The sequence below is a fragment of the Leucopleurus acutus genome, assembly GCF_964270905.1.
Source record: "Leucopleurus acutus genome assembly, chromosome: 13".
Classification (NCBI taxonomy): Eukaryota; Metazoa; Chordata; class Mammalia; order Artiodactyla; family Delphinidae; genus Leucopleurus; species Leucopleurus acutus.
In genome coordinates, this window is record NC_139155.1 from 5,199,995 (window position 1) to 5,227,550 (window position 27,556).

At 42.8% G+C, this 27,556-nt stretch overlaps 1 protein-coding gene across 1 annotated transcript; it reads left to right on the forward strand.

The window, feature by feature from the left end:
- On the forward strand, nucleotides 1-27,556 carry CYB5A (cytochrome b5 type A). The gene is made up of 5 exons (XM_082853150.1): nucleotides 1-239; nucleotides 18,622-18,750; nucleotides 20,581-20,610; nucleotides 24,294-24,328; nucleotides 26,061-27,556. The coding sequence occupies exons 1-5, from the start codon at nucleotides 111-113 to the stop codon at nucleotides 26,140-26,142; spliced, it is 405 nt and encodes a 134-aa protein (XP_082709276.1). The 5' UTR covers nucleotides 1-110; the 3' UTR covers nucleotides 26,143-27,556.

Sequence of the window (27,556 nt, forward strand, 5' to 3'; positions counted from 1 at the left end):
CGCTGAGTAGCGCCGTGGGGAATGTCCCGGGGTAAGTTAGCGGAGACGCCGGTTGAACTCCGCCCGGCTGCGCTGCTAGTTTTAGGGCCTGAGGCTCGCCGCGTTCCGAAATGGCAGAGGAGTCCGACAAAGCCGTGAAGTACTATACCCTGGAAGAGATCCAGAAGCACAACCACAGCAAGAGCACCTGGTTGATCCTGCATTACAAGGTGTACGATTTGACCAAATTTTTGGAGGAGGTGAGTTGGTGGAGGCAGGATGCCGACTGGAGTTTGGGGGTTCCCTGTCGAGACTTGTCGTTCGCAGCGTGGTGGGATTGACCTGTCCGGCTCTATATGCGCACCTGAGTGTGTTAACCAGTGCGTGCGCACCCGGCTTTGCACACCTGGGAGCTGCTCCCCGTGTCTGCATACTTGTGTGTGCACCCCCTGAGTCTGTACACCTGGGAGCGGACCCCGAGTTTGTACACCTGAGGCTGCGCGCCCGCGTGTTCACACCTGGAGGTGCATAAGCCACTGCCGCGACCAGGTGAACCAATTTAGCAGCCCTTGTAGGGCAGAAACTGTCTCCCGAGACCCTTCGCGGGCATGTAGGAGAGCACCACTTCGCACTTCGTGGGAAACAAAATCTCATCTGGAGCTGTCTTCCTAAGAGAGAGCGCAACTACGGAAGGATTTTTGAAGATCCTTTTTATCCTTGAGTGTGCATAGACCAGGTCTTCATCTAGGACAGGGGTCGTCCTACTTATTATTCCTGGAGTGGATTCCTAATTGGAGCCGGTTGGAGACCACCCACCTTGAGAGCTGTGGGATCCCACAAGAGGGGACCTTGAGTTCGGAGGTCCAGGTGTGGTCTGCGCCGGCTCTCCCCCTGGCATCCACAAGCCCACCCCACCATCCACGCCCACCCACCCGCTGTTCACCTAGAGGGCGCCCAGTGATATTTAAGGTATCCAGTGACGACTTCGGTGAGGTACAGTAGTGGACTCCTGCGGGTGAGCGTGGGGGTATGTGTGTGGCTTTGATGAGGAGCAAGGGGGAGGGACAGAGAAGTGAAAAATGCCAGTGCGACTTCATTCTTAAGCAGCTTTGGGAATTGTAAAGTAACTTTGCTTAACTTTGAGGAAAACATTTCTTTGATGAGATTCTTTGCGTTGATTATAATTTTTGCAATAAATTCTAAGGAGTTTTTCTAAGGAGTTTTCTTTGCTGCCTCTGGCTGTGTTATATCACTGTGGGGGAGTTTCAGTCATAAATCTTCATGTAACACTTACTCTCCTTCATTTCCCCAGACAATAGACAGGAATGCTTAGTGATGGGAATTTTCTACATAGTTTGTGAGGAAAATGAAGATAGAGGCCTGGTCTGAGCTGGATCACAATTTATATCAAAGGACATTGGTTTTGTAGAGAATGTTTTAAAAAAAATTTTTTTTAAGATTGAAGTTGATGGTTATTAGTAAGATATATTACTGTTAAATTGTCCTCAGGTGATGTGCCAGAAGATAAAATAGTGTCCTGATCTGGTTAAGAGTGGTTTATAGTAGGGGGTCAGATCTGATCTGTCCTGTTCCTTCTGCTGAGCTACAGAGCTTATTTGCTATTAGAGATTCTTGAACTAGTAATCCTGCATCATAAGGTCAGGTCTAATTGATACCAGATGTCTGCTTAAAACTGTTCCTTCCCCCTTCCCATGGTATATGTAATTGTAGAATTTTAAGATCCATTGTGTGCTTTCTTTATTTGTGTCTATAAAAAAGAATAGCATTTATAAAATAATAGGATATTTTATGTTATGAAGCTTTGCCATTTTTTTCTTTCTTTTTTGTGGTGTCTCTCCTATTCATTGTGTTGTACAGGGGGCCTCTATGGTCTCCCCCCACCAGATGCCAGTATCACACCCTCCCCCCGTTGTGACAACCAAAAATGTCTCCAACTATTACCAAATGTCCCCTTGGGGACAACAAAGTCACTGCTAGTCAAGAATCACTGCCCTAAGATATATTTTGCATAACTTTTATGGGTACATTTCTCAGGAGATAAGGAAGAGAAGATGATTAAGCTTTACTATAAACCATTTACATTTCATTCTTATGAGGCAGAAAAGGAATTGCACAAGGTTTTCTAAGCGAAACGGGAAGAGATGCAAACCAGCTGTTCAATGGGTGAATTAGCTGACAGCAGATTCCTTTATTTTTCACTCAGTTTTCAATACTCTTTCTTTAAAAGTAGCTTGGGGAGAACATCTCTCAAGAAAAATGCGATGAGTCGAGTTTATCACTAATATTTGATAACTAATACTTATAGCAAGATAACTCAAAACTACTGTTTATAGTGAGATACATAAAAACAAGTTTACAGCGGTTCCTATAAACTAAACTTTTCTTAATTGCTTCTTGGTAGAAACTCCCCAGAATAGCCTATCTGTGACACCACTGCTCTCTGGTACTCACTCACGCCCTTCCTTTTGATCAGTGATCCTGTATCTGCTGAGTTCTTGTAGTGGAGACTGTGGAACTCGAGAGGAAGAGATATCAGTTCTATTCTCCGAAGTTTCCGTTTGAGGAAGCAGGAATAACACAGAAAACAATGCATGGGCAGGGATTACACACAAAGCTGTGCTGTATCAGCCAGTCTAGTTCAGCGGTGGGGAGTGGACCCGGAGTGGCCGTGTGAGGCGTCAGGCATCGACTCTGGTGAGTAGGGCCTAACATCAGCGGTGACAGACCGGCTCCCAGAGCTGGTCTGGATTAAGGTAGAACAGGACAGTGGCTGACATTGTGAAATGGGACCGATCAGAAGGATGAAGGTATGCAGCGAGGAGGAGGCTCCTGCAGCCTGTTCTAGCTGGTCATCGGCGGTGCCAGCCTTCCCAGAGCATCTGATTCTACTTTTAGGGGACATATGTTCTATTTACTGTTTTCACTATCTGTTTTCACTTTTTGTGACCATCTCTGATTAATGCAGTGTCCTAGGCTTTGGCTTCCTGCCCCAGCTTAGCCATCCTAGGATTCCCTGCCAGTGACTTACTGCATCTTCAACACGCATCTCCTTCAGAGACCTGCAGGGCGCTCTGCCAGAATTTTCACTTCTTCCTAGATTCCTCCTGTTCCGTTGTTAGGGCAGTGCTATTTCTCTCATCCCTTCTTTTGAAACAGAGAAAGGAGCCCAGAAGATATGTTTCTCCCCCCTTGCCCTGCCCCCTTTCTTCCATCATTTAAAAGCTCCAGAAATTCATGAAGCCTTTGCGTGGTAACTAAAGAAGATTCTACTTTCCCTAACTTACCCAAATATGAAAGAAGTTTTTTGTTTGTTTTTTGCCTTCCTGCCTCTAAATAGTGAACTTTCATTATGGGCTAGATCTCCGTATATATCATAGATCTATATGCATGTCTGTATTCATGTTGAGACAGTATATACTGGGATGGATGGAAGGGGGTCCTAGACTGTGCCTGCGCTCTCTATGCCTCATATGCCTTATTTAACGTAAAATGGGAGGATGACAATAGTGCCAACTTTGAGGGGTTATGATAAGAAACAAAATAATGCTGGTTAAACATATAACACAATGGCAGGTGTATGGTCTTCACAGTAAATGCAAACTCCTATACCTGTACAGGTCAGCATGGGGTGTGGCTTTCTTTCTGTAGCACCATATGCAGCTGAGTGCTAACATGAGATTTTAGGTGAAGGTGAAAATCTGGCAGGTGATGTTGAAACAGGAGAGCATTATAAAAATTATACCCTCTGGGCAAGAACACAAGTGAAGTTTCTAAGTTGTGCAGTGAGCTCCATCTCCTGAAATAATAGCCTTATAAAGCTGTTTTGTTTTCCAGAGAAGGGTAGACACCTGAGAGGGAAGATTGGCTCCTTATTACTGGCAATCTCAATAGCAGCAGGTGTTCAGTTACTATCTGATACTTATCTATGAGATTATGAGCCTTGTTGCCTACGTATTTTTTGAAAATTTATTTATTTTATTTATTTATTTTTGGCTGCGTTGGGTCTTTGTTGCTGCGCGCGGGCTTTCTCTAGTTGTGGCAAGCGGGGGCTACTCTTCATTGCGCTGCGCGGGCTTCTCATTGTGGTGGCTTCTCTTGTTGTGGAGCACGGGCTCTAGGCGCGTGGGCTTCAGTAGTTGTGGCATGTGGGCTCAGTAGTTGTGGCTCGTGGGCTCTAGAGTGCAGGCTCACTAATTGTGGCGCACGGGCTTAGTTGCCCTGTGGCATGTGGGATCTTCCCGGACCAGGGATCGAACCTGTTTCCCCTGCATTGGAAGGCGGACTCTTAACCACTGTGCCACCAGGGAAGTCCCTGCCTACGTATTTTGAAGTAGGTGGGTTTTGTTTTTCAATTCTGAGTTATAGTTTTTGAACTTATATTTGTGAATTTGAGTCTTGTCATTTCTGATTATATCATTAGCAAGGTTAACGACTGTAGAACTTTGAATGAAAATGCAGGCATTTGGGGCCAGGGAGAAAAATGGTTTGCTTTTCCTTTTCTGTGAGTTGGGCAGTAGCATTTATTCAGGTCTTATGAGTGCTGTGGAACATGAGAAGAAAATATCACATAATTGATGGCAGTAATATTAACTTGCTTTCAGTTTAAGTCTTTACATGTTTAATTTGTGAAATAGACACCTTCCTGAAAAATACTATAAAGCATAATATTTTGTGTCAAGTTGTCCTCCTTTACATGATCAAAATGGAAACTTGTTTCTGTAGAACTTTTTCTGGTGATCTTGGGATTCTGATGCTCTGTATCTGCATCTTAGATGTTCTTTAACAGCATTCTGCCTTACAAAGCTGTTGGCTTCTGACTCACTTTTGCCTTTTGAGTCTTAGGCAGTATTCTCTGTAGCAGGTTTTGTTTTAAGGACTTACTTTTTGTTGTTTTCCTTGAACATGGCTGCCTGCTTTGCAGAGATGAGTGGTTCCAAGCCTGGGGGACCTCAGTGCCCTGGGGAGCCAGGAGGAGAGTGTGGGTGCTTGAAACTCAGTGTCCTTAATTTTGAAAAACACAGAGGACCCTACATCTTTACTGTTGGTAGGACTGTCATATTTAGTGCTAAAATCCCAAGTGCCTTTGTTTTTTTCAAGGAAGTTTGATAATATCCTGAATCTTATACTACTATAAAGCTGCAGTTGCAAATATGTCTTTGATGAGCGTGAAATGGAAAAGTTATTATTATTTAACATACATAGTTTGGTAAATAAACCTCAGAAAATATGAAATCCATAGGAGGAAAATGTAAAGGGATCCTTGGTGGTAAAGGTGGTTCAGGCATCTTGGGTAAATAGGCATCAGAGCCTCATCTCACAATGGTGAATGTGAGAATTTATATGTTGAAAAAATCCAGGAGCTGTGAGCACATTTAAAGTTGTGACACTGGATGAGATGGCCGAGGGAAAGTGGAAAACACTAACTCTGTGACTAGGGCAGGGGACCTAAGATAACTAGTACAGCTTTAAAAGAAAACAGACATCCAGTTGCTACACAGCTGCTGTTATTTGCTTTGAGATTCCCCCCCCACCCCCATATCCAGGGTTCTCCATAGGAACCAGGGAGAAAGTAAAGGGAAGTTGTGAAAGAATAAAAAGAAAACCTTTGGAAGGTCAAAGGGCTAAAATGTGCTTTTCTTTCCATCTGCTGTCGTTTTACTGTGTTGCCTTCTAGAAGGTGGAGAAAACAGCCATTCCAGTTGCCCATGGGGAGTTTTTAAGTAGAGAAAGTTCTGAAGGAGTCTTCAAGGATGCCATTTGTTCTAACACAGATGACATCTGCATGATTTTAAGAATCTGTATTATTTCATTCAAGAAAGAGATTGTTGGGCATGCGTGCAGAGGTTAAATGTTGTTTTCTAAAGGCCTCTTAAATAACTGGCCTGGAAGGGCTTGTTCTGAATGGAAATCTGATGAGGTTACTGCTCTGATGAAATCCTTCTGTGGATTTAGCTAATCCCCTGCCCTCTCCTTCCCACCCCCTCGCTGATTTCGGTCCTGCCCTCTGAGCTGTGGGTGGTACTGTGTTTGCTTGTCTGCCAAAGTCCCTGTCTCACTTACACGTGGTTCCTGGGGGCCTCAGGAAGGGTCTCTCCCTCCTTCCTTCACACCGTCGTCCGTCTTCACCTTCCTTTCTTGTGGCTCTAGTTGTTAGACTGTCTTCCTCTTCAGAGCCCCTTTCCTGACATAGTCTTCAGGATTTCAGTGGTTCCATCACATTGGTTGTTGATTTATGAGGTTTCAGTTCAGGTAATGTATGTTGTTATTGTGTTAAAGAATGTGATTTCTAGAAGAACATAAAAAACTTCATTTTGTAGAAACAGACTGTCATTTCTCTGCTTAGTCCCTTTCCATGGCTTCCCAATGCATTTAGAATAAAATGCCATCTCTCTCCCGGTGTAACAAACTCTGCGTGATCTGGCCCCTTCCTTCCTCTCCCACCTCAGCTGGTAACACTGTTGCCTTGCCCTCCACACCTTTCTGTGTCCCTAACAAGTCAGGCTTGTTTCTGCCTTAAGACCTTTGTGCAGTTTTCCTTCTGCCTGGTGTGCCCTCCTTTCACCACCCTCTTCAGGTCGCCGCCCAATGTCTTCTACCAGAAAGGGGGATGTTCTGTCTCATCCTGCAGTGTCGGAGGCCCCGGGGCCCAGTGTTTTTCACTTTCCCTCAGCCGTCTCATCCAGTGTCACAACTTTAAATGTGCTGACAGCTCCTGGATTTCTATCTCCAGGTCACAAAGATGTCTCTCCTACACTCAGGATTCTTGTATCTGCAACTCACTTCGCATCTCCACTCAGATCTCTAACATGCCTCTCAGACACAACGTGTTGAAGACTGAACTGACCTTCCCTCACACATCTTGCTGCCACCTTCCCTATCTCAGTGATGACACTTCCATCCATTTGCTCAGGTCGAAAACCCTGGGGTCATGTCTGATCCTTCTGTCTCTCTCACACCCACACTGAATCCCCCAGAACATTCTGTGGGCTCAACTTTTATAAAGGAGTCAGAATCCAACTAATCTTTCCCCCTCTATGCCGGCTCCCTGCTCCAAGCACCATCACCTCCAGCCTGGTGACCCTCACCCCTGACTGTGTATTTTTGGTAGTAGAGTGCTATTTTAAGATGTCAGATCCTATCACTTTCCTATTCAAACCCTTCAGTGGCTAATGACACCACCCAATTTAAGACTTTGGATATAGCGGCAGTAATCAAGAAAGCGTGGTCCTGGCAAAGAGACGTATACGTAGATCAATGGAACAGAGTAGAGAAACCAGAAGTAGACCCATGCAGATACTTCTGACTTTTGACAGAGATGCAAAAGCAATTTGATGGAGGAAGGACAGCCTTTTCAACAAATGGTTCTGGAACAATTGGACAACAGTAGTCAAAAATATAAATCTTGACCCAAACCTCACACTTTATATAAAAATTAACCCCAAGTAGATCATAGATCTAAATATAAAATTTTGAAGAGACTTAGGATTAGGCAAAGTTCTTAGACACAACAGCAGAAGCATGATCCATATAAGAAAAAGTGGATAAATTGGACTTCATAAAAATTAAAAACTCTGTTCTTTAAAAGATCCTGTTAATAGAATGAAATGACGGGGCCATTGACTAGGAGAAAACTTTTTCTAATCTCATATCTGACAAAGGACTTATATCCAGAATATATAAAGAATTTTCTAATCTCAACAATAAGGAAACAAATAATCCAAATAGAAAATGGGAAAAAGACTTGAATAGACATTTCCTCCAAGAAGATATATGAATGGCAAATGAATACATGAAAAGATGTCCAACATCATTAGCTGCTAAGGAAGTGCAAATTAAAACCACAGTGAGATACTATAACATACTTGTTAGAATAAAAATTACTGATAACCCAAATTCTGGTGAGGATGTAGAAATGCTGAATTGGTCATGCATTGCTGGTGAGAATGCAGAATGGTACAGACACTCTGGAAATCAATCTACCTGTTCTAAAAAGCTAAACATAGACTTACCGTATGACCCAGCAGTAGCACTCCTTGACATTTGTCCTAGAGAAATGAAAGTTTATGTCCACATAAAAGCCTGTACGCAAATCCCAGCAACTAGAACAATGCTGGCACAGAGAGAGGACTCAATATTGATTGATTGAATGAATAAAAGTTTGTAAGTGTAAACAGTATTAGACAATTGATACAGAGTGGCTGTTGGGCTGGCAGCTTTATTTGTAAAGCCCCGAACTGGAAACAACTCAACATGTTCCTCAGTGGGTCCCTGGTGAGACTGGTACATGCATAGAGGGAAGACAACTCAGCAGTAAAAAGGGAATAAAGCAACCTGACTGGGTGTCAAGGGTATTACGCTAAGTGAAAAAAGACAGTCTCAAAAGATTGCACACAGTGTGCTTCCATTTCTGTGACATTCTCAGAATGACGAGGTCACAGAAGTGAAGAACAGATGATAGGTGGTGGGGGAGGGGGACTGCAAAGGGGCAGGAGGGGGAGTGCCTTTGTGGTGGCAGAATGGTCCTGTGTTCTGTGAATCTGCATGTGGGGAAGTGCCACAGACCAGGACACAGAGATACACCAGACAGACACACAAGTGCACACAACAACTCTAAGTCAGTCTAGTGACTCCTATTTAAGATATTTGCTGGTTTTGACGATGCATTACAGTTATGGAAAATGTTGCCCATTGAAGGAATCTGAGTGATGGGCACATGGCACCTCTCTGCAGCTATTTTCAATATAAAGAGTTAAAACAGAAAACACATTCATCAGCTCCCTCTCTTTCGTGGTTAAAGCCAAGCCTGTAAGGCAGCTACAAGGTCCCACCGCCTTCTGGCACGTCCTGCGTCATGCATGCTGATGCCCTTGCTCTTTTATGAACGTGCCAGGAAGCCTTCCACCATATAACCCTTTGCGCTGGAAGGTTATCCCCCAGATAGCAGCATGCTCACTCCTTCGCTGTCTCAACGAGGCCTCTCCTGAACCCCGTTTACAACTGGTCACCCCCCAGCCCCTGCATTCTGGGCCCACCACCCTGCTCTGGTGTTTCTTTTTCCTGTAGCACATGTCACCTTCTGACATGCCATGTAACCTATTTCTCACGTTTACTGCTTATCTGTCTCCCTCCACTGGAATGTAAACTCTGTGAATGCAGGAAGTATCCCAGCAACTGGAACAATGCTGGCACATAGAAAAAACTCAATAAATAGTTATTTATTGAATGAATAAGTGAAAGTTTACAAGTGTAAAATATTAGAAAATCGATGCAGAATGGCTGTTGGGCCAGCGTGGGTAATTTCCTGACAGCTTGTTTTATTTCTCTCCTGCCTCCAGTTGCCTTTTTTAGCCAATTTTTTTAATTCTTAACACTAGATATAAAAGGAAAAATAGGCCTAATGATTTGGTATTGAGGAGGACTGGTTCCACCCTCAATCCTCCTTTTCAGTCTCAATTGTAGCCTGTCCTGTCCTCTCATCTTTTGGCCATTCCAACTCAAGATGGATCCTAGCATAGATAGAGGAATAGCTCCTCTTAGATCATAACCCGTCTTCCACTGGGCCCTCAATTTTGGTGGCTTTGCTTGTTCTTATGAGGAGCGTTGGGTTGAGCTGGGTCACAAGGCAAGCGGTGCGTGTTCTAACTCTCCTGGCCTCGGTGTCCCCTGCTCTTGTCCCTCGGAGGCAGACCTGTCCCTGCCCCTTCCTCTACCCCAGGGTCATTACTTCTCAGTCTGGGACTTACTCTTCCCTTCAGAGATCCCAGGAGTTGTTACGTCTCCAGTGAACTCACTTATTTAACCTAATGATATAAGTTTAGTGACGGTAGAATTAAAAATATTGGTCAGGGCACACTGACTAAATGCAAAATTATCTTTGATTCATGGTAAATTTGGGGCCAAACATTTACTGTCTCAACTCTAAAAGTAACCATGGGGCTTCCCTGGTGGTGCAGTGGTTGAGAATCTGCCTGCCAATTCAGGGGACACGGGTTTGAGCCCTGGTCTGGGAAGATCCCACATGCCGCGGAGCAACTGGGCCCGTGAGCAACAGCTACTGAGCCTGGGCGTCTGGAGCCTGTGCTCTGCAACAAGAGAGGCCGCGACAGTGAGAGGCCCGCGCACCGCGATGAAGAGTGGCCCCCACTCGCCGCAACTAGAGGAAGCCCTCGCACAGAAATGAAGACCCAACAGCCAAAAAAATAAATTTATTAAAAAAAATATATATATATATTATATAAAATAAAAGTAACCATGAATGATTTTTCTTCTCTTTCTTTTCAAGGAGAGAACACTATAACAGCACTCTGCAGGTTAGTTACCAGCTCACAGCTGCATTGCTTATCTGTTCTCATCCTAATGACCTTTAAGAATGATTTCATGTAGCGAATGTTCTTTGTCCTTATGGTATGTTGTTTCTATTAACTCTTGTCATTGGGTCTGTGGCTTAGTAGGATCAAGCCAGTTGATTAAATCCACAGAAACCTCTTGAAGATGAAGGGCAGGGTGGAAAGAAGGGGTCCCTTGGGGTTTGGGGTTTGGTGCTGGACTTGGCCTCAGCAGTTTACAGGGACCAGGCGCTGTGTGAGGTTCTGTGCAAGGTTCTTTCTGGCAGTATTGAATGTGCAGTATTGAATAAGAAAGGGAACGAAATTGATATTGATGGAACACCTATTACATGCCAGGTATTATACTAGTTATATCACTGATCTCTGTAGTTTAAGTGGGAGAGGTATCTAATGATGGAGAAATGGAAGCTCAGGAAGAGCTGCTACCTTCCTGGGTTGCTCTGCTAAGACGTGGCAGAGCTGGATCTTGAATTCAGCTTCCTTTGCTTCCAAACCTGGGCTTCTTCCGTAACACAGTACTGCCTGGACGTGGAGGCCAAGACAGCTGGAGACCAAACCGCAACAAAGGTGCAGGGGCTATGGCCAAATACGTGACTGCTGAGGGGTCTGCTTTAACATTTTGTCGAGTGATATGGGGAAGGGTCATTGATAGCAATTGGGAGGTGACATGTGCGTGATTCTGTTTTCTCATTGCCTCCCCCAAACAAAAACAAATAAAAAAATGATCAACAGTGCATTTTTATCCATGTGAAATCCGGTTATTTACAGTGCCTGCAGTTCCTCCAGGGTGCCATTGTGTCTCTGCCTCCGGGCCTTTGTGTTCTCCATTTTCTTTGCATAGAACACGCCCTTCCCCACCCCTTTTCACTTGGTGAACCACCAGTGTACCTTTTACACCGGAGTCTAAGCACCCCCTCCTTAGCGACCCCTCCCTGGCCGCTTCTCACCTCCAGCTCTGGGAGAGCTCATCCCTCCCTCTGTTGTGCCGTGGCTCTGCACCTGGGGCTTACTATGTTTAGCTCTTACTTGTCTGCCTGTCACTGGAGTGTAACTCCCTGAGGGCAGGGCCATGACTTACCCACCTTGGAAACAACAGAGCTTGGCGTGGCACTTGGCAGATGTTTGAGTGAGTGGGTGGGTCTCATAAGCCAGCAGCGGGAATGCAAAGATGGGCCTTGTTTCATGTTTCATTGCATCATTTTCAGAGTGAAATGAGAAGTAATTCAGATGATGCCTGTGAGCCTCTGGTCCCTAAGCTTTGAGGGTTCAGTGAGAAGGTGCGCAGAAAGCCCCGAGGCGGTGCAGACGCAGGTTCCAGCCCCTTCACCCAGTCCACAGGGGGGCAGAGCAGAACAGAAGTCTGGGGAACCCAACCAGCTTCAAGGCCATCACCCTTTGCCTTATCAGAAACAGTGTCTAGAAGTGATAGGAAACATTTGGCTGTCTTGTTATTTTTTTCTAAATTTTATATAAATTGATTGCACTCCGAATAGTTTTCATTTTTGGCTTAACTATTGAAGATCATCTCTTTAGATAAATTTGTTTTGCCTAGTCATTGTTTATGCACAGTCTTGTTTGTGCCACCGTTTTTTGGCAGTGTTAAGTGTTTGGACTGACAGATCCTATTTAAAACTCCAGAACTGGTGGACTTTGGGTCCCTATAACATTACATTTATGTGGAAAAGGTTTTTCTGTTATTATCATTTGTTTTTGCCTAGTTAAGCAAACCCTTGAAGTGAATGGCTTTGACCTGATGAGTATTGCGATACTGCAGTGTGGTTCTGCATTCCCTTCTGGGTTTTTTATTGGGACAGCCTCGTAGCCAGACAGAGCCCCGAGACAGAAGCATGTCTATCCTTTGAATTGTCCTTAGTTATTAAGGCCCAGGAAGGCAGGGCAAATGACAACATTTCTTGGGGTCTAGAAGTGAGATTCCCCAACAAAGTCCCCAAAGAGATATGTGCAAAGAAACTTTATTTTTAAGGCATCTAAAGTCACTTTGTTCAGAAACATGAAAATGGCCATTTAATTTGCCCATTCAAAAAAGAGAGGGGAGGTTGGACTGTAAGTCAGACCCCAGTGTTCTGGTCCTGCTACTCCATGAACTGTCAGTGCGATGTTGGGCTTAATTTCTCTAGACCCCCAGTTATCCATCTGTGAATTTAAGGATGTTGGGTCTCTGAAGGTTCTTTTAGACTCTGAACTTCTGGGGTTTTAACATGTAGCCTAGCCTTTTGAGTTAAGATCTCCAGTTGAGTTTTATGCTTTTGATGCTGTGCTCACAGGTGAGGTGGAGGGCAGCCGACTTTCAGGAAGCCGAGAGGGGCTTCTTATTAAGGCTGGCGCCTGTGGGCCGGTAGAGGGAAAGAGAGGGGTTTGTGCTGCTATGCTGGTCAGATTGCTGCATGTCTGCAGTGGTGCTCTCCCTGTCTGGATTTTGAGCCTCTCTGTTCTAACCATGACAGGTCCATCCGGCATTTTGTCATGGTCGCTCTGCTCTTCAGGAACCCACAGTGATCCTCAGTGTCTTCCACTTCACACTGGCTCTCAAGGCCCTAATGGTTTGGTCCTTCTAACCATCCAGCCTGTGTTAGGATTCTCCAGAGAAATAGAACCAATAGGAGATACTCATACATATTTCATATATATATTTATGTATAAAGAGATTTATTATAAGGAATTGGCTCCCATGATTATGGAGGGTGAGAAGTCCCCCAGTCTGCCATCTGCAAGCTGGAGACCCAGGAGAGCTGGTAGAGTGACTGTCTGAGTGTGAAGGCCTGAGAACCAGAGGAGTCAATGGAAGGCTGAGGGCGGGGGAAGGAGAGATGAGATATCCCAACTCAAATAATGATACAGGAAAACAGGTGAATTCTTCCTTGCTCCACCTTTTGTTCTATTCAAGCTCTGAATGGATTGGATAGTGCCCACCCACATTGAGCAGGGCCATCTCCTCCACTGAGTCCACTGATCCAAATGCTAATCTCATCTAGAAACACCTCCCAGAAATCAAGTTTCACCTCAAGTTGACATGTGAAGTAAGCCATCACACAGCCTCACATGTTTTACTTTATTCACACTCGTCTCTTCCGTTGCCCCAAGTATGCCATGCATATTTCAGCTCTACCCACCACCAGTCCCTCCCATCAGGAAGCGTGCACAAGCCTCTTAGATAGCCTCATCCACCAGAGGGCAGACACAATCACAGAGAGATAGACAAAATGAAAAGGCAGAGGATTATGTCCCAGATGAAGGAACAAGGTAAAACCCCAGAAAAACAACTAAATGAAGTGGAGATAGGCAACCTTCCAGAAAAAGAATGCAGAATAATGATAGCGAAGATGATCCAGGACCTTGGAAAAAGAATGGAGGCAAAGATCGAGAAGATGCAAGAAATGTTTAACAAACACCTGGAAGAATTAACAAACCAACAGAGATGAACAATGCAATAAGTGAAATGAAAAATACACTAGAAGGAATCAGTAGCAGAATAACTGAGGCAGAAGAATGGGTAAGTGACCTGGAAGATAGAATGGTGGCAATCACTGCCGTGGGTCACACATGAACAGTCAAAACTATGAAGCTATATCTGTGTTTTTCTTCTTTAACCTCAAATTAATTGTATGCTTTTTCAGGATCAAATTATGTCTATTTTTCATGTACTTTTGTGTGTCCCAGGCGATGCTTTGCCCATAGTATTCATAAATATTTGGATTAAATGAATTAAACAAAATTGAATTTGAAATTATATGGTTTCTGAATGGTACGAACTATTATAGTTCAGGAGAAGGAAAGGGGTGGGAGCTAGAATAGTTGGAATGGGAAAGTTGTTGTCAGTCACTTAACCAGTTGTATGTACTAGTTCTAAGACCAATGTGTAATCAGCCGTGCACATCTCCTTTATTTATCCAAACTTGCTTACAAATATTTCTTTGTATCTGCCATGTGCCAGGCATTGAACTAGGTATTGGGCAGCAGGGATGAGTAAGACAGACAAAGGCCTCTGTCCTCATGAATCTTACAAATGATTGACAAAATAGAGCTTTAGGAGTTCTAGGTGCTGTGAAGGAAAGAGCAGGGAGGGGATAGAGACCGTGGTGTGAGGACGGGGTAGGCCCTTGTGGATGGGCAACTCAGCGAAGGGCTCTGAAAAGCTGACATGTGAGCAGGGATAAACGAGGGGACAGACGAAATCTCATCAAGGTTTGGGAGAAGAGCATTCCACACAGAGGCAAATGTAGGGGTTCTGAAAATCCTCAGATGTTAGCTTAGTCCAGGGTAGCTGGTCATAGTGGAAGCGAGAGAGGTAACAGGTAAACAGGTAACAGGCATGATGGAGTAAGCACAGTCGATTGTGGGAAGGATGGAGAAGAAGCAGGAGACCCGTTAGGGGTCAGTTGTGGTTGTCCATTCAGGAGATGCTGGTTTGGTCTTAAGGTGGTAGCATTGGAAGTGGGGAGAGGTGGTTAGCTTCTGAATATGTTGTGAAGATAACCAGCTGGATTTGCTGATGGATGGCAGTGAGAAGGAAAGAGGAATGAAGTTTGATTTCTAGTTTTTGGCTGCAGCAACTGTATGCATGGTGGCAACATTCACTGAGAATAGAAAAACTGGGAAGGAGTGTATCTGGGGGCAAAGTAAAACGTTCAGTTTTGATTATGTTATGTTCAGGATGCTCATTAGACATTGAGTGAACAGGTTAAGTAGGCTGTTGCATGTGGGAGAAGTCTGGAGCTCAAAGGAAGCCTAATGAACTGCACTCGCTAGAGAACAGGTGATATTCTGGGTCGGAGACCAGGTAAGATCACCAGGAGAGCTAGTACAAGTGGAATGGGAGAGCGCCAAGGACTGAGCGCTGGGGTTGAGACTCGGAGAAGATCAGGAGGGGAAATAAAGTTGAAGGGAAACTAGGAGAGCCTGTTGTACTGGAAGCCACGTGAAGAAAACATTTCAAGGAGAAGAGATCCACTGTGCCAGCATTGCTGAAAGCATTTATGCTGTGAGCAGTAGAAAGCCAGTTGTAATTCCAGGACCTGGTAGCCACCATTCTCTTTATACCACAAGAATTTACCACGTCTTTCTGAAAGTGTTCTTAGGAATGGGTAGAGGTTGTGACAGTTGATGTCTTCTGAATTATGGATTATGCCAATGTTTCATCTTTTAAAATCTATTTCCTGTTAATTTGCTTGCAAATAACCTTTATATACAAAAAGATGTAAAAAATGAAAGCTATTTCCAGTTATTTTATTGGTATTCCCTAGTTTGTATCTGGAGATTCTCATATGTTATCAGCGCAAGGTGGTACTTGGGGACCTTATAATAAGTAGAGATTTCACAGAAGCAGACAGGGAATTATGCACATGGAAAATGGAATCTTCCTCTGGAAAAATGGGAGATTTTTTGTTAGAAGGACAATTCCAGTGGGAATGGCTTGTTTTGCCATGGCTGCCGCCGGTTCTGTCCTTCCTGGGTCCTCCTACCGTCACCGCTGACGTTCCCTCCAGTCTTTCTCTCTCTCTGGGCTCTACAGCGGCTGACTGCCTGCACACGGTGGGATGAGTGGAGGTCCTAGCGAGTGACCCTTTACCAGGACAGATTTCTGATACAGACTTCACCAAAATTTGTCTCAGACTCTTTTTTTTTTTTTTTTTTTTGCCGTACACGGGCCTCTCACTGTTGTGGCCTCTCCAGCTGCGGAGCACAGGCTCCAGACGCGCAGGCTCAGCGGCCATGGCTCACAGGCCCAGCCGCTCCGCGGCATGTGGGATCTTCCCTTACCGGGGCACGAACCCGTATCCCCTGCATCGGCAGGCAGACTCTCAACCACTGCACCACCAGGGAAGCCCCGTCAGACTCTTTTTTGTTACCTCTAATCTTGCCTGCCTGTAACTAGGCATTTTGGTCTTTTCCTTAATCTTTTAGAAAATCCTCAGATAATTTTGCTTTGCATGCCTGTTCTTATATCACTTTCCTTTTTCAAAGCCTTGCCTTTTCTTTGGGCTACCCCAAATTCTATAACCTGCCCCAAAGATAGTAGTATGTTCTCTGAGAGTTTCTGGAAAGAAATGGGAGACATAGACCATCTCTGGGAATAACCAAGACGGTGCCAACACCAGTGTTCCCAGTTTTCTTTCTTTGTCACTTTCGGGCGCCAGCAGGTAAGGAAGAGCATTTCTTTTAGTCTTCAAATGTGATGGTTGCCTATTAAAATGGCAGCATGAACTTAGTCACAAGAGTGAGGACAGTGACAAGACGAATTGCGGAGTTCCACACCATCATGATTTAGACTTGATTTCCTTGACAGTGTGTCTCTGTTTGCCTCTCCCTGCACATAACAAGCCAGTCCCATATTTATTGTCTTACCAAGACTTGAATTATTTTTTTCCAAAAATCAATTTTTAGGCTTTGTTTCCTTACTAATTGTTTAAAAAAATCCAAAAAAATCTTAAAAAGTAGAGCAAATGTATTTTAGCATCAATTCATTTATTCTATATTTTTTCCTAAACAGTGGTCATTCAAACCAATATAACCCAAGATGTTTCTCTCATTCTCTATTTTTTTCCTTAGAAAACTGCCTTATGAAAAAAAAAAGAAAACTGCCTTATAAATGATTTAGGCAGGGTCTGAATCATAAATGGTTACATATGTGCATGCATATACATATGCATAATGCATACACACTTGCACATGCAATGCATGTGTGCATACATACATGTAGACATGTTTCCTGTGCTTGATGAGAAATTAAGTTGAGAAGTTGTCCTTTTGTTTTAGGTGAAGACTATTGTGTTACGGTCTGTGAAGTAGAATGTTTACTTTCTTCAGTTTAGCACTTTAAAGATAAAATTATATATATATACACACATATAAAATAAATTTATTTTATTTATTTATTTTTGGCTGTGTTGGGTCTTCATTGCTGCGTGCGGGCTTTCTCTAGTTGCAGCGAGCGGGGGCTACTCTTCATTGCGGTGTGCGGGGCTTCTCATTGCAGTGGCTTCTCTTGTTGCAGAGCACGGGCTCTAGGCACGCAGGCTTCAGTAGTTGTGGCGTGCGGGCTCTAGAGCGCAGGCTCAGTAGTTGTGGCGCACAGTCTTAGATGCTCCGCGGCATGTGGGATCTTCCTGGAACAGGGCTCGAACCCATGTCCCCTGCATTGGAAGGCGGATTCTTAACCACTGCTCCACCAAGGAAGTCCCAAAATTCTATATTTTTAAAACTTGTATAATTTTCTGATTGTTTACAAAAGGTCAATCTATGTTTTTGTTTTTTGTTTTTTGTTTTGCGGTACGCGGGCCTCTCACTGCTGTGGCCTCTCCCGTTGCAGAGCACAGGCTCCAGACGCGCAGGCTCAGCGGCCATGGCTCATGGGCCCAGCCGCTCCGCGGCATGTGGGATCTTCCCGGACCGGGGCATGAACCCATGTCCCCTGCATCGGCAGGTGGATTCTCAACCACTGCGCCACCAGGGAAGCCCCAATCTATGTTTTTAACCTCATTTGAAATTTTCCTTTGAAGATAGGCTGTAACTGGAAAATAATGATTTAATTTGGGAGACTTGTCTATGGTCACATATCTTTAACAGGACCCAAAAGTTAAGGAACTCATGAATGAAGCCACCCACACAGAAGAAACAACAATCTGTGAATTTGCATAATTTGTGGGTGCTGCATAAGTTAGTCATTTTGTGTCTCCCACGTTGTTGCTTCTGTGCCTGTCAGGCTGTGCCTAAGAATAAACAGACTGTTCGAGAATTAACAAACCACATTTGTCATTGCCACGGCCTTGGAGATGCATCAGGAAGCTTCAAGCTGGCTTTCAGAGTGAGCCAGTCAACAGCTTGTACCTCCAGGGCGGCTTCACATGTTTAAGTGGACTCATATTCTGTGCCCCAGTGGAAGGCTTTTAAATAAGTGTGGAAATACGTTCAAGATGTAGATTGGGTAAAGACTGAGAAAAGCTTTTTGAGATTTTGAGAGCTTTATGGAAAAGCAAAGAGGACATTCCCAAAGGATGAAAAATGTGTGCCTAATGGTTTTATTGTCATGTGAATAACTGGGAAATAAATGTCTTACTATTGGAGAAAGTTTGTCTACACTTTCAAGTAGGAAATTGGATACAAAGGAATCGTTTTCACCCAGGTTATGAATGGTTTATATTGCCACATTGTCATCTGTGGCTTCTGGAGTAGCCTATTTGGTTAAGTAAACTGGCCACTTCCTTTTAACTCATTTGCCTGGAAAACATACTCATTTTTCTCTCTGTCCTTCAAACAGCACCCTGGTGGGGAAGAAGTCTTAAGGGAACAAGCTGGAGGTGATGCTACTGAAAACTTTGAGGATGTCGGACACTCTACAGATGCTCGAGAATTGTCCAAAACGTTTATCATTGGAGAGCTGCATCCAGTAAGCACCTTTTGGGGGCCTTGTTTCTCTTTAAGGCTGTGGGTTGACCTTACTCGAATCTGTAGACTTGCATATTACAAAATTTAAAAAGGAGAAAAGCAAAAAACAGTTCCTCCTGACTTTAGAAATAAATTGACCAGAAATTTCTTTGTATTTCCCTGGTTGCACTTTTCACCAGCACTTAGAATCCTCTCACTCCAGGGTCACGTCCTGGGGACGGTGCGTCTCAGACTCTGAAGTTTCCCTGAGCAGCAGATTTTAGAAGGTGGGGGTAGTGACCCAGAGTAGGGTTATTTTGTCTTTCTTTCTTCTTTGACCAGAATATTTTTCTTAAGAAACTCCTTTCTACTTTCATTAGTTTGAGGATATTTAAATTCTAAAAAATGATTTAGAAATTTAAAAAAAATCAGCTATGTTAAATGAATAAACTCTGCCTTCTGTAAAACCCACACATGGTCCTCAACCTTGTCACTCTACCTGAGACCTTTGAGAACATCATCTTTGGTGGCAATCCATGGACTGATTTTGCAGAAACGTAGGCTTGTTTTGGCTTTTATGTAAACCCAGGGCTGTAATAGGAATTTAGGCCCTTCGGCAGCATTTTAAAATGTACATTTATAACTTCACTCATCTGTCAACCAAAGTTATCAGGAATATAGCTGCAAACTTGGAGATGTGCAAACTTGGAATCTGGAGCAGACAGGTAGATCCCTCTCACCTCTAGAGAGAGCCTGGACCTCTCCTCAGAGCCAGTGCCTTCCTTTCTCCTCCCCCAGCTCTGGGCACGTTACCAGTGGCCAACCTGAAGGGGTGGAGGTGCTCCTAGAAGCAGGCTCCAACAAGAAAAAAACATAGCAAATAGCCTCAACCCCAGTGAGCACACCTAGAAACCATATGAAAAACAGCCATACAAAAAGTTCTGTTGCGTCTGATTGATGCTTCTTGTAGTGACTGTGAATAAAGGAAAGGTTGAAGTAGGCTCTTTGGGGAAGCCTGAAGGTAGGAAATCTGTTTTAGAGCAGTTTCCGTCGAGTGAAACGTGGTTTTTTTGGTGGTGGGAGATGGTACTTTGAGAAAGGAAGCTTCATTTATCAGGAAGGTTTATTCATCCACATATTTTCATCTTTATCTTCATATGTCACCAAAGCGAAATAGTTGTATGGTAATTGGAAAGGCCTTCCCTTAAAATGTTCCATCCTGTCCTTATTCTTTCCATTCCAAAGCTTGTGAGGGTAGAGCAGGTGGGATTTCAGGCTGTGACTGCAGCATTTCTGCCTCACCTGTGATCACCCTTTAGGGAGTAGATTATAACCCTATAATTGGGAGACTACAGGAATTCACTGAGGATACCACACAAATTACACACAGACACACAGACACACACACAGACACACAGACACACACACAGACACACACACACACACACAGACACACACACACACACACACACACACACACACACACTACCCCACCCACCCACCTCAAAGTGAATTTCAGAGGATAGAAGGGAAGAATCTAAGTAGGTCTCAGCTGCTCCCTGAATTACAGATCATAAATATATATACAGATCAGCATATAAATATGACTATCATGCTATTTTAAACTTTGGAACGCTAGATCGAAATAAATATAGGCACTTAATCTGCTATTAATTTTTGCAGTCAGATGGATCAAACTGTGTATTTGATAACCTAGATGGAACCTAAAGTGCTAATTACTGAATAATAATTTTTTTTTTAAACTCAGTAAAAGCGAGTACTTTGGAAATGGTAGTTTTACAGATGTTTTTCCTTTCATAATGGACCTTACTTTTTTTTTTCTTAATTGCAGGATGACAGGTCAAAGATAACCAAGCCTTCGGTAAGTGTGACCATCTCCAGTATCTCAGCTATAGTTATCTGCACTGTATTTCATACCTGTCAAACTGGAGGGCATTTATTTACCTGAGGCCAGCTTAGGTCTTTCTAGGTTAGATGAATATGTACCCTGTTGTCTCAGCAAAATTTTTTGTTTGTTTAGGCCGTTCAGTATATTTCATTAGAATAGCTTGTATATTCTCGTCACAAGACTCTCAATACTTAAAATAACTTTTTCACCATAATTATCAACAGATACCTTTTGAAGAGCTACTTTTTATAAGTAGCATTGTGCTTCTGATCCGAAAGATTTGACATAAGCCTTCTTTTCAGAGAACTTAAAATCTGAGCAGAGGTCTTAATACTTAAACCTTTAAGGACACTACCTATGTCTTCTTCATCTTCACGTCTCTGGGACATAGTAGGTGTTCAGTAAATATTTGTTGGTTGAATTTAATGCTAATTAAAGAACTTTTTGATGTATTTTTCCTTAAGGAAGGAAAATAATTCTAGTAGTGCTACTCTTATGCCCTGGTTCACTAGCCCTTCTCTCTGAACTGATCACCTCACTTAGATGACTTAGTACCTTTTTTGAGGCTCCTTTTTGGACTGTTGAAATTCTGTGATACATGAAGTTTTTTGCTTTTCTCTAAAGTCTGTCAGGGAAAAAGTGTAATTTTTCCCATTAGGTGTTCAGTATGTTAGTAAGCTTGGTGCATATCATTCAGCTGTAGTAAAACAAGGATTTGCTAAGGCTTGTTACCTGAACTTGGAACTAATGTAGGTCCAGCCATGTCCTGAACCACGATTCCTACCAGCAGAAAGCAAGCACCAATTAGAGCTAAGATCTCCTACATAACTGTTTTACTTCTGAGAGACAGACTCTTCCTTTAGAACATATGTGACTTTGCTGACTTTAGAGCAGAACTGGAGGAATATGGGACAGGAACTTGCTATTTTTCTTAGAGGCCATAAGCAGACACAGTGAAAGAAAATACATGACCACTTTCCTAGATTTATCTTTTCTGTGCTTCTAGTTTATCAGAAGAGAGTGTTCCTTGTTGGGTGTGTCTTATAACCATTCCATCTATCTCCAGTCTGATAAATGTACACTGTGGTCTGAATTTTTGTCTGCTGGAGATACTCAAATTGTGAAGGAATCTGCACCAAAGATTATTAGCTTGAACCTGCCCAAAGGGAAACAGGTGAAGCTGCCAAGTTAAGATATTTGTAGACACAGAGACACATTTTTAAGTTAGCAAATCCAGATCTATCAATTTGACATGGACGATATCATTAGTGGCAATACCTACTGATAGGATTTTGTGGTTGCAGTTTTCAAAACATTGCTATGTTAGTGAATTGATTTGGTTCTCGTGATATCACGGGGGAATTCCTGGACCTTCTAGGGAAGGTGAAGGCAATGAAACTCAACCTTGTTCCAGGCTTTGACCTTGTTCAAGGTCACACACTGCAGACCCACTGCTAGCACCCACTTAAGGCTTGGCAGTTGCAAGTCTCTCATGCCTCCGTAGGCTCTAGCCTTCGCATCAAAGGCATCACTCCATCAGCAGTATTTTTAGGAAAGCCTTCCAGTGAAGAAATAGGCTAAGTGAGATGAAGTTATAAATGAGGTGACTTTGATTTGCAAAAGCTCAGTGGGCTTTGCATGCTTTTATTGAGAGCTTATCATGTACTGATTTCGTTGTTAACCTTTTCCTACTTGAAATTGAACCCCTCAAGGTCATGGAGTGAACAGGAGGCACAGCCTGTAATAAAGACCAGAGTCTTTTTTCCCTGTTCTGACAAATTTGTTAGTTACATACCAAAACCCAACTGTGGCCCAAGTGCTAATTCAAACTGGCCTTAACTCTTAAGCATCCCTGGGTTAAGAGCCTAACAGATAATAAGCAATCAAAAATGCATATTGTCTTTTACAGTTCAGCTCTTTAGAGGATCATTGTTGTTGCTGGCGGTGACGATGCACTAGTAGTGGAAGGCAAGCCAGCCAAGTTTCCATGCCGAGTTGTCAGCATGTTTGGTGAAATGCATGTGCTCGGTATAACAAAATAACAGATCCATGTTTGCCTTCTGTTTACTATTTCAGGCTTAGCTGTCTAGTGTGACAATAACATTTTACCTTAAATGAACTGTTGTATTTGTTTCAGAACTGATTATGTCTTTCTTTATATGTCTCTAATAGCTAAATAATATTTTCTCATTGTCCAGTTACTTCTAGTAATCCTTATTAATTTTATTCATCTATGCAAAATTTGAAACCTAATCTTGCAGTAGTTATGGATACATTTTGTAGTCTCTAAGATTTAATATTGCTTAAAAAGATAATAACTGTGAAGTTTTCTTTTAAATGACTATTTTTTTCCCTCCTCCTGTGTCAGGAATCTTAAAGGCCATGTTACCAGGTTGGTGGGTCTCACAACTGCTTTGCTTGCTCTTCCTGGAAGGTTTCTGCCTTTCCATGGGAACGTCTTTAACTCGCCTTGCTGTGTGTCGCTTTGCCTCACTGCAAATCGCTGATTGTTTTGCTAATGGTTTTTTACCTTGTGTTTTGGGAAACTACAGAGATAGAACTCTGTGAAGCTGCCTTATTTCTGGCTACCTTTCTTTGAGGCACTAATACTTTTGCTGGTGTGGCGCTTCAAAAGAATGCTTCTTAACAAGTTTTTAAGCCCGAAAAAGCTTACATTTCATTAGGCCTTAGTTACCCCACTGTTTGGGGAAGTATGCATCTTCCTAGAGCCATCCATAGTTCATTTTCATGGTACTGACAGGAAGGACCCCACTCAGAAAGTGCTGGAAAGTGATATAGGCTGTAACTGAAAGACCGCGGCATTTGAAGGTTTCTTGGTGGGTGACAGTGTGAATTCAGCCTGTGACGCCTCCAGTGTCTTTTTAGAGCCTTCTTGACAGAGTTAAAGAAGGCCAGGAAAGGTGGTCCAGACTGTTATAATTTAAGTGATACTTCTTATTTTTTCTTTTTGGTTGACATGTCTTTTTATATAATCTGGGTACACTTTTACTTCGTATGAGATTTGATGAAATAACTGATGTTTTTATTGAACATTTCATTCATGCATTTGAAAAATGAAACAAAGATAATGAAACTTTAAAGATAATGATAGGTTTTGTATATGTATAAATGATACCTGTGTTCGGTTTCTATGTTAAAGTATTTAGATGTGCAGAATATTTTAGGTAGCCTATTAATTTTTAACATTTTCTTTCAAATTATCTAATTTTTTTCTTCTGAAAAAATGGTGAAATTAGGTATTCAGGTGAGAAGTTTATGATATAATTTTCCCTTTCAACTGTTTTTGAAGAATGCACTGAATAAGAAGGATGAATTGAATAAACTATTGTGATCTTGTTTTTTTTTTTTTTCTTGCGGTACGCGGGCCTCTCACTGCTGTAGCCTCTCCCGTGGAGGAGCACAGGCTCCGGACGCGCAGGCTCAGCGGCCATGGCTCACGGGCCCAGCCGCTCCGCGGCACGTGGGATCTTCCCGGACCAGGGCACGAACCCACGTCCCCTGCATCGGCAGGCGGACTCTCAACCACTGCGCCGCCAGGGAAGCCCTGTGATCTTGTTTTAAAACAGGTTTTAGTCAATTGAATAAATGTTTAGATGTTCCCCTTAACTTACTTTACTTTTTCTCTTGTGTTTCAGGAAACTCTTATTACTACTATTGATTCTAATTCCAGGTATGTGGTAGTTTTCTTTAAAAGCATTATTGTGATCAGAAGGCTCCTAAAATCAGAGTTGGACTGGGGACGTCTCCCCTCATCTGAGGCGCCTCTGTTGCTCCGGCTCCCGTCGTGTACCTCTCAGTGGACAGGCCAGGAGTCATCTCCACTTAGCACCCAGACTACCCAGGGCCTTTCCTCCTCAACTGTCTGACAGCTCCGACCATGGACACTTTAGAGCGACCCCAGATCTCACCCTCCAGCTGCATCTACCTTAAGGAACAGAACAAATGTAGTCTCCTGTTCCCCCGTGGCAGTCCTGTGACCTGGGCAATCTTTTAATCTCCAGGTGGACATTCCTCATTTCCTTCCTCATTTGATATGTGGTCAGTTTCTTAAATTGTCATGATTATACCTCCCTAAGCATGGCTCAGTTTTCCCTTGTCCCTTTTTTAGGTTGGTCTTAAAATCGAATGCAGTAATCCAGTGTAGCATGAATCACTTGTTCTAAGGACTAGATTGCTTTATTATAGTTTAAGATCATAATGACATTTTTGGCAGCTCTACCATCCTGACTTGTTTAATTGCCATTATATACATTTTTGGGGACTCAAGCTCAAAGCTACACAGTCCTGCTTATTAATTTCACCCTGTCAAATTTTGCTGCCCCCAGGCTGTCAGTGTTCTGGTACATTCCCTGCAGTATTTCCTTATTTCCTCTTGCTTTCCCCTGAAATGTCAGTCTCCTTCTAAATGGAAACTGAAAACCTACCAAATTACACTTATAATCCTTTTGCAATTTAAATCTTTATTTTGAACTTGATCTTTGAATGGGTTGATATGTGAAGAATATTAAAGGGTAGAAAGTTTATGACAGAAAATATATGTATACGTAGCTGTTACCGGCTCTTTATTCAGATTCTGGAACCTATACATTAATTTCTGTTTTCTAAGAAATTATAGGTTCAAATCTGTATTGAAGATCTTCCTAACCCTGCCCCTGATATCATCTGTCATTTATAGTAGATCAAAAATTCTATGCATCAGGACCAAACAATGTGTAAATTAGGGATTTTTGTGAATTTACACCACAAATTAAGTAATTTGGGCATGTTGTTTATTAACACGTTAAACCTACTACACACATCTAAAGAGTAGATTTTCAAAACAAAATCACAGAATGTTGAGCTGTGGTGCTAGTAGCAACCGTAGTAATCCCATGCTTCAAACTCCTTAACTTTATGCTCAGGGGACGTGATTTGCCCTTGGCTATAGAGCTTGCTGACGACTCTCTTGAAATGAGAACCTTGGTCTTCTGTTTCTCAGTTCAGTGCCATTTTCAATTCTTCACTTACGGATGTAACTAGAATAAAACCTGCTAGGAATATTCACTTTCGTGAACTTGTGATATGTAACCCAGAGTTGGTGTCTTTTTGATAAGTCACTAGTTCTAGGTGGCATCTGTCGGGGGAGTGATTCATAGCTCTTTGTATAAGTACATAGAAACAGATCTAAATGGAACTGGGAGGACATTAGTTTTCTTATAAGGCTAGAAGGACAGACCAGTTGCCAGTATACCAGGACATGTGTTGTACTCACTGCACTTTCAGCAATTCAGTTCCTTTTCATCCAAAAAAGTTAGAGAGGTAATAAAAACATGCCATGGTGACTTTCATGGTAGAGAGAAGGAGCACAGTTTTGAGTGCCCTCCTTTGAACACCATGCAAGCATCACTGCTGTTTCTTTCCAGCTGGTGGACCAATTGGGTGATCCCAGCCATCTCAGCACTGGTTGTAGCCTTGATGTATCACTTCTACACATCGGAACACTAAACACGTTCTCAGAAGCCAATGGAAGAAAAGACTGCTTTGGTCTGGGGAGAAAGAAGCCACCGTTAACTGCTTCAACTGACAGAACCCTGCACCTGAAAATGATTTGAATACACCTGTTTTCCTTTCCTCCTGCATTAGACACAAAACAAACGAAAAGAACTGTCCTTTCTGCTCCTGAGCGTTTAGAGCGTGCCTTTTTATCCATCAGCTTTGTTTTGATGTTCCACCACTATGTCATTTGCATTGTGGGCACAATCCTTTAAAACATACCACCATGTTTGGCTGTCTGTTTGATATGTAATTGTCTTTAATGTTTGGAATCTGATTATTTGGCGGTCATTTAATTTGCTAATCTTTCAGATCCAAGTTGTCTGTCTGATGTGAGCAGGGATGTCCTTGGATCTCTTCTTGTGCTGCTTCATCTAATTGAATAATCAGGTATTGAATGTTTCCAATGTAGTTTTTTTTTTTTAAAGGAAATTAAGGAAGGCCCAGAAATAACAGCTTAAAGATTTCTAATAATTGTTCCACTTGAACAATCATATAGATGATAAAAAGAGAAAGTGGCCTGCAAGACCTAGAAAAGATACTCCATCTTTTCTTTGATTAAAAACACCAGCAACATCAACAAAAGACTGTGAACCATGAGAGAACATTACCACCGTCCATTCTCTCAGCTTAAACATGTCATTCCGAAGAGATTCTCAGTTATACAGGTTCTCAGGTTTTACAGACTCCTCCTTCAGAGGTGAAAACTGTTTACGTGCTCCTGTAAAGAAATGTTGCTTCCCTAATTTGTAAAAACACACATTTGAAAGAGATTGTGGGACATTTGGAATCTGATTTTTGAAGAAATTTAGCTCTGGTGATGGGCCATGAAGAACTCTGGTGTGGACTGATTGAGTGGACTGATTCAGTCATCCCGTCTTTGTTTATTATTCTCTGCCCAGTGCTTTTTTCTTTAAATGTCGAAACTTGAGAGCTGAATTTATAGACTCGAAGTACTTGGTAGTTAGCAATGATTGTCCATTGGCCTGCTCGCCGACTGACGAGCCATGGAGTTCTTCAGAAATAACACATTGGAAAGGAATTTGTTTAAATTACAGAGCATAGATTTTTATAATCAATGACATGTATTACCCTCTGCCTTTTTTGTCACTGGAAGTTAGAGCGAATGTAGGAGGACAGTGGGGCAGCTGTTTCTATCACATGGGAAAATACCTTGTAGAGGAATCCTTTGTTTAGATTTTAATAAACATAAGCCTGGAACAAAATCATGCCTCTTGTAATGGACTTGAAGTGCCCGACACATCCCTCTGCGTTTTGATACATCGACAGACGAGTCAGCAGGCTCTGCTGTAACGTGCTGTCGTGACTGTGTAATCATGGATAGGTCAGTAGCTAAATAAAAATG

Bases quoted from the DNA above. Each gene is read 5' to 3' on its own strand.
- CYB5A (XM_082853150.1), top strand. From the start codon at position 111: ATGGCAGAGGAGTCCGACAAAGCCGTGAAGTACTATACCCTGGAAGAG. The intron at 20,611-24,293 runs GTAAGTGTGACC...CTTGTGTTTCAG, and splicing joins CAAAGATAACCAAGCCTTCG to GAAACTCTTATTACTACTAT. The intron at 24,329-26,060 runs GTATGTGGTAGT...GTTTCTTTCCAG, and splicing joins ACTATTGATTCTAATTCCAG to CTGGTGGACCAATTGGGTGA.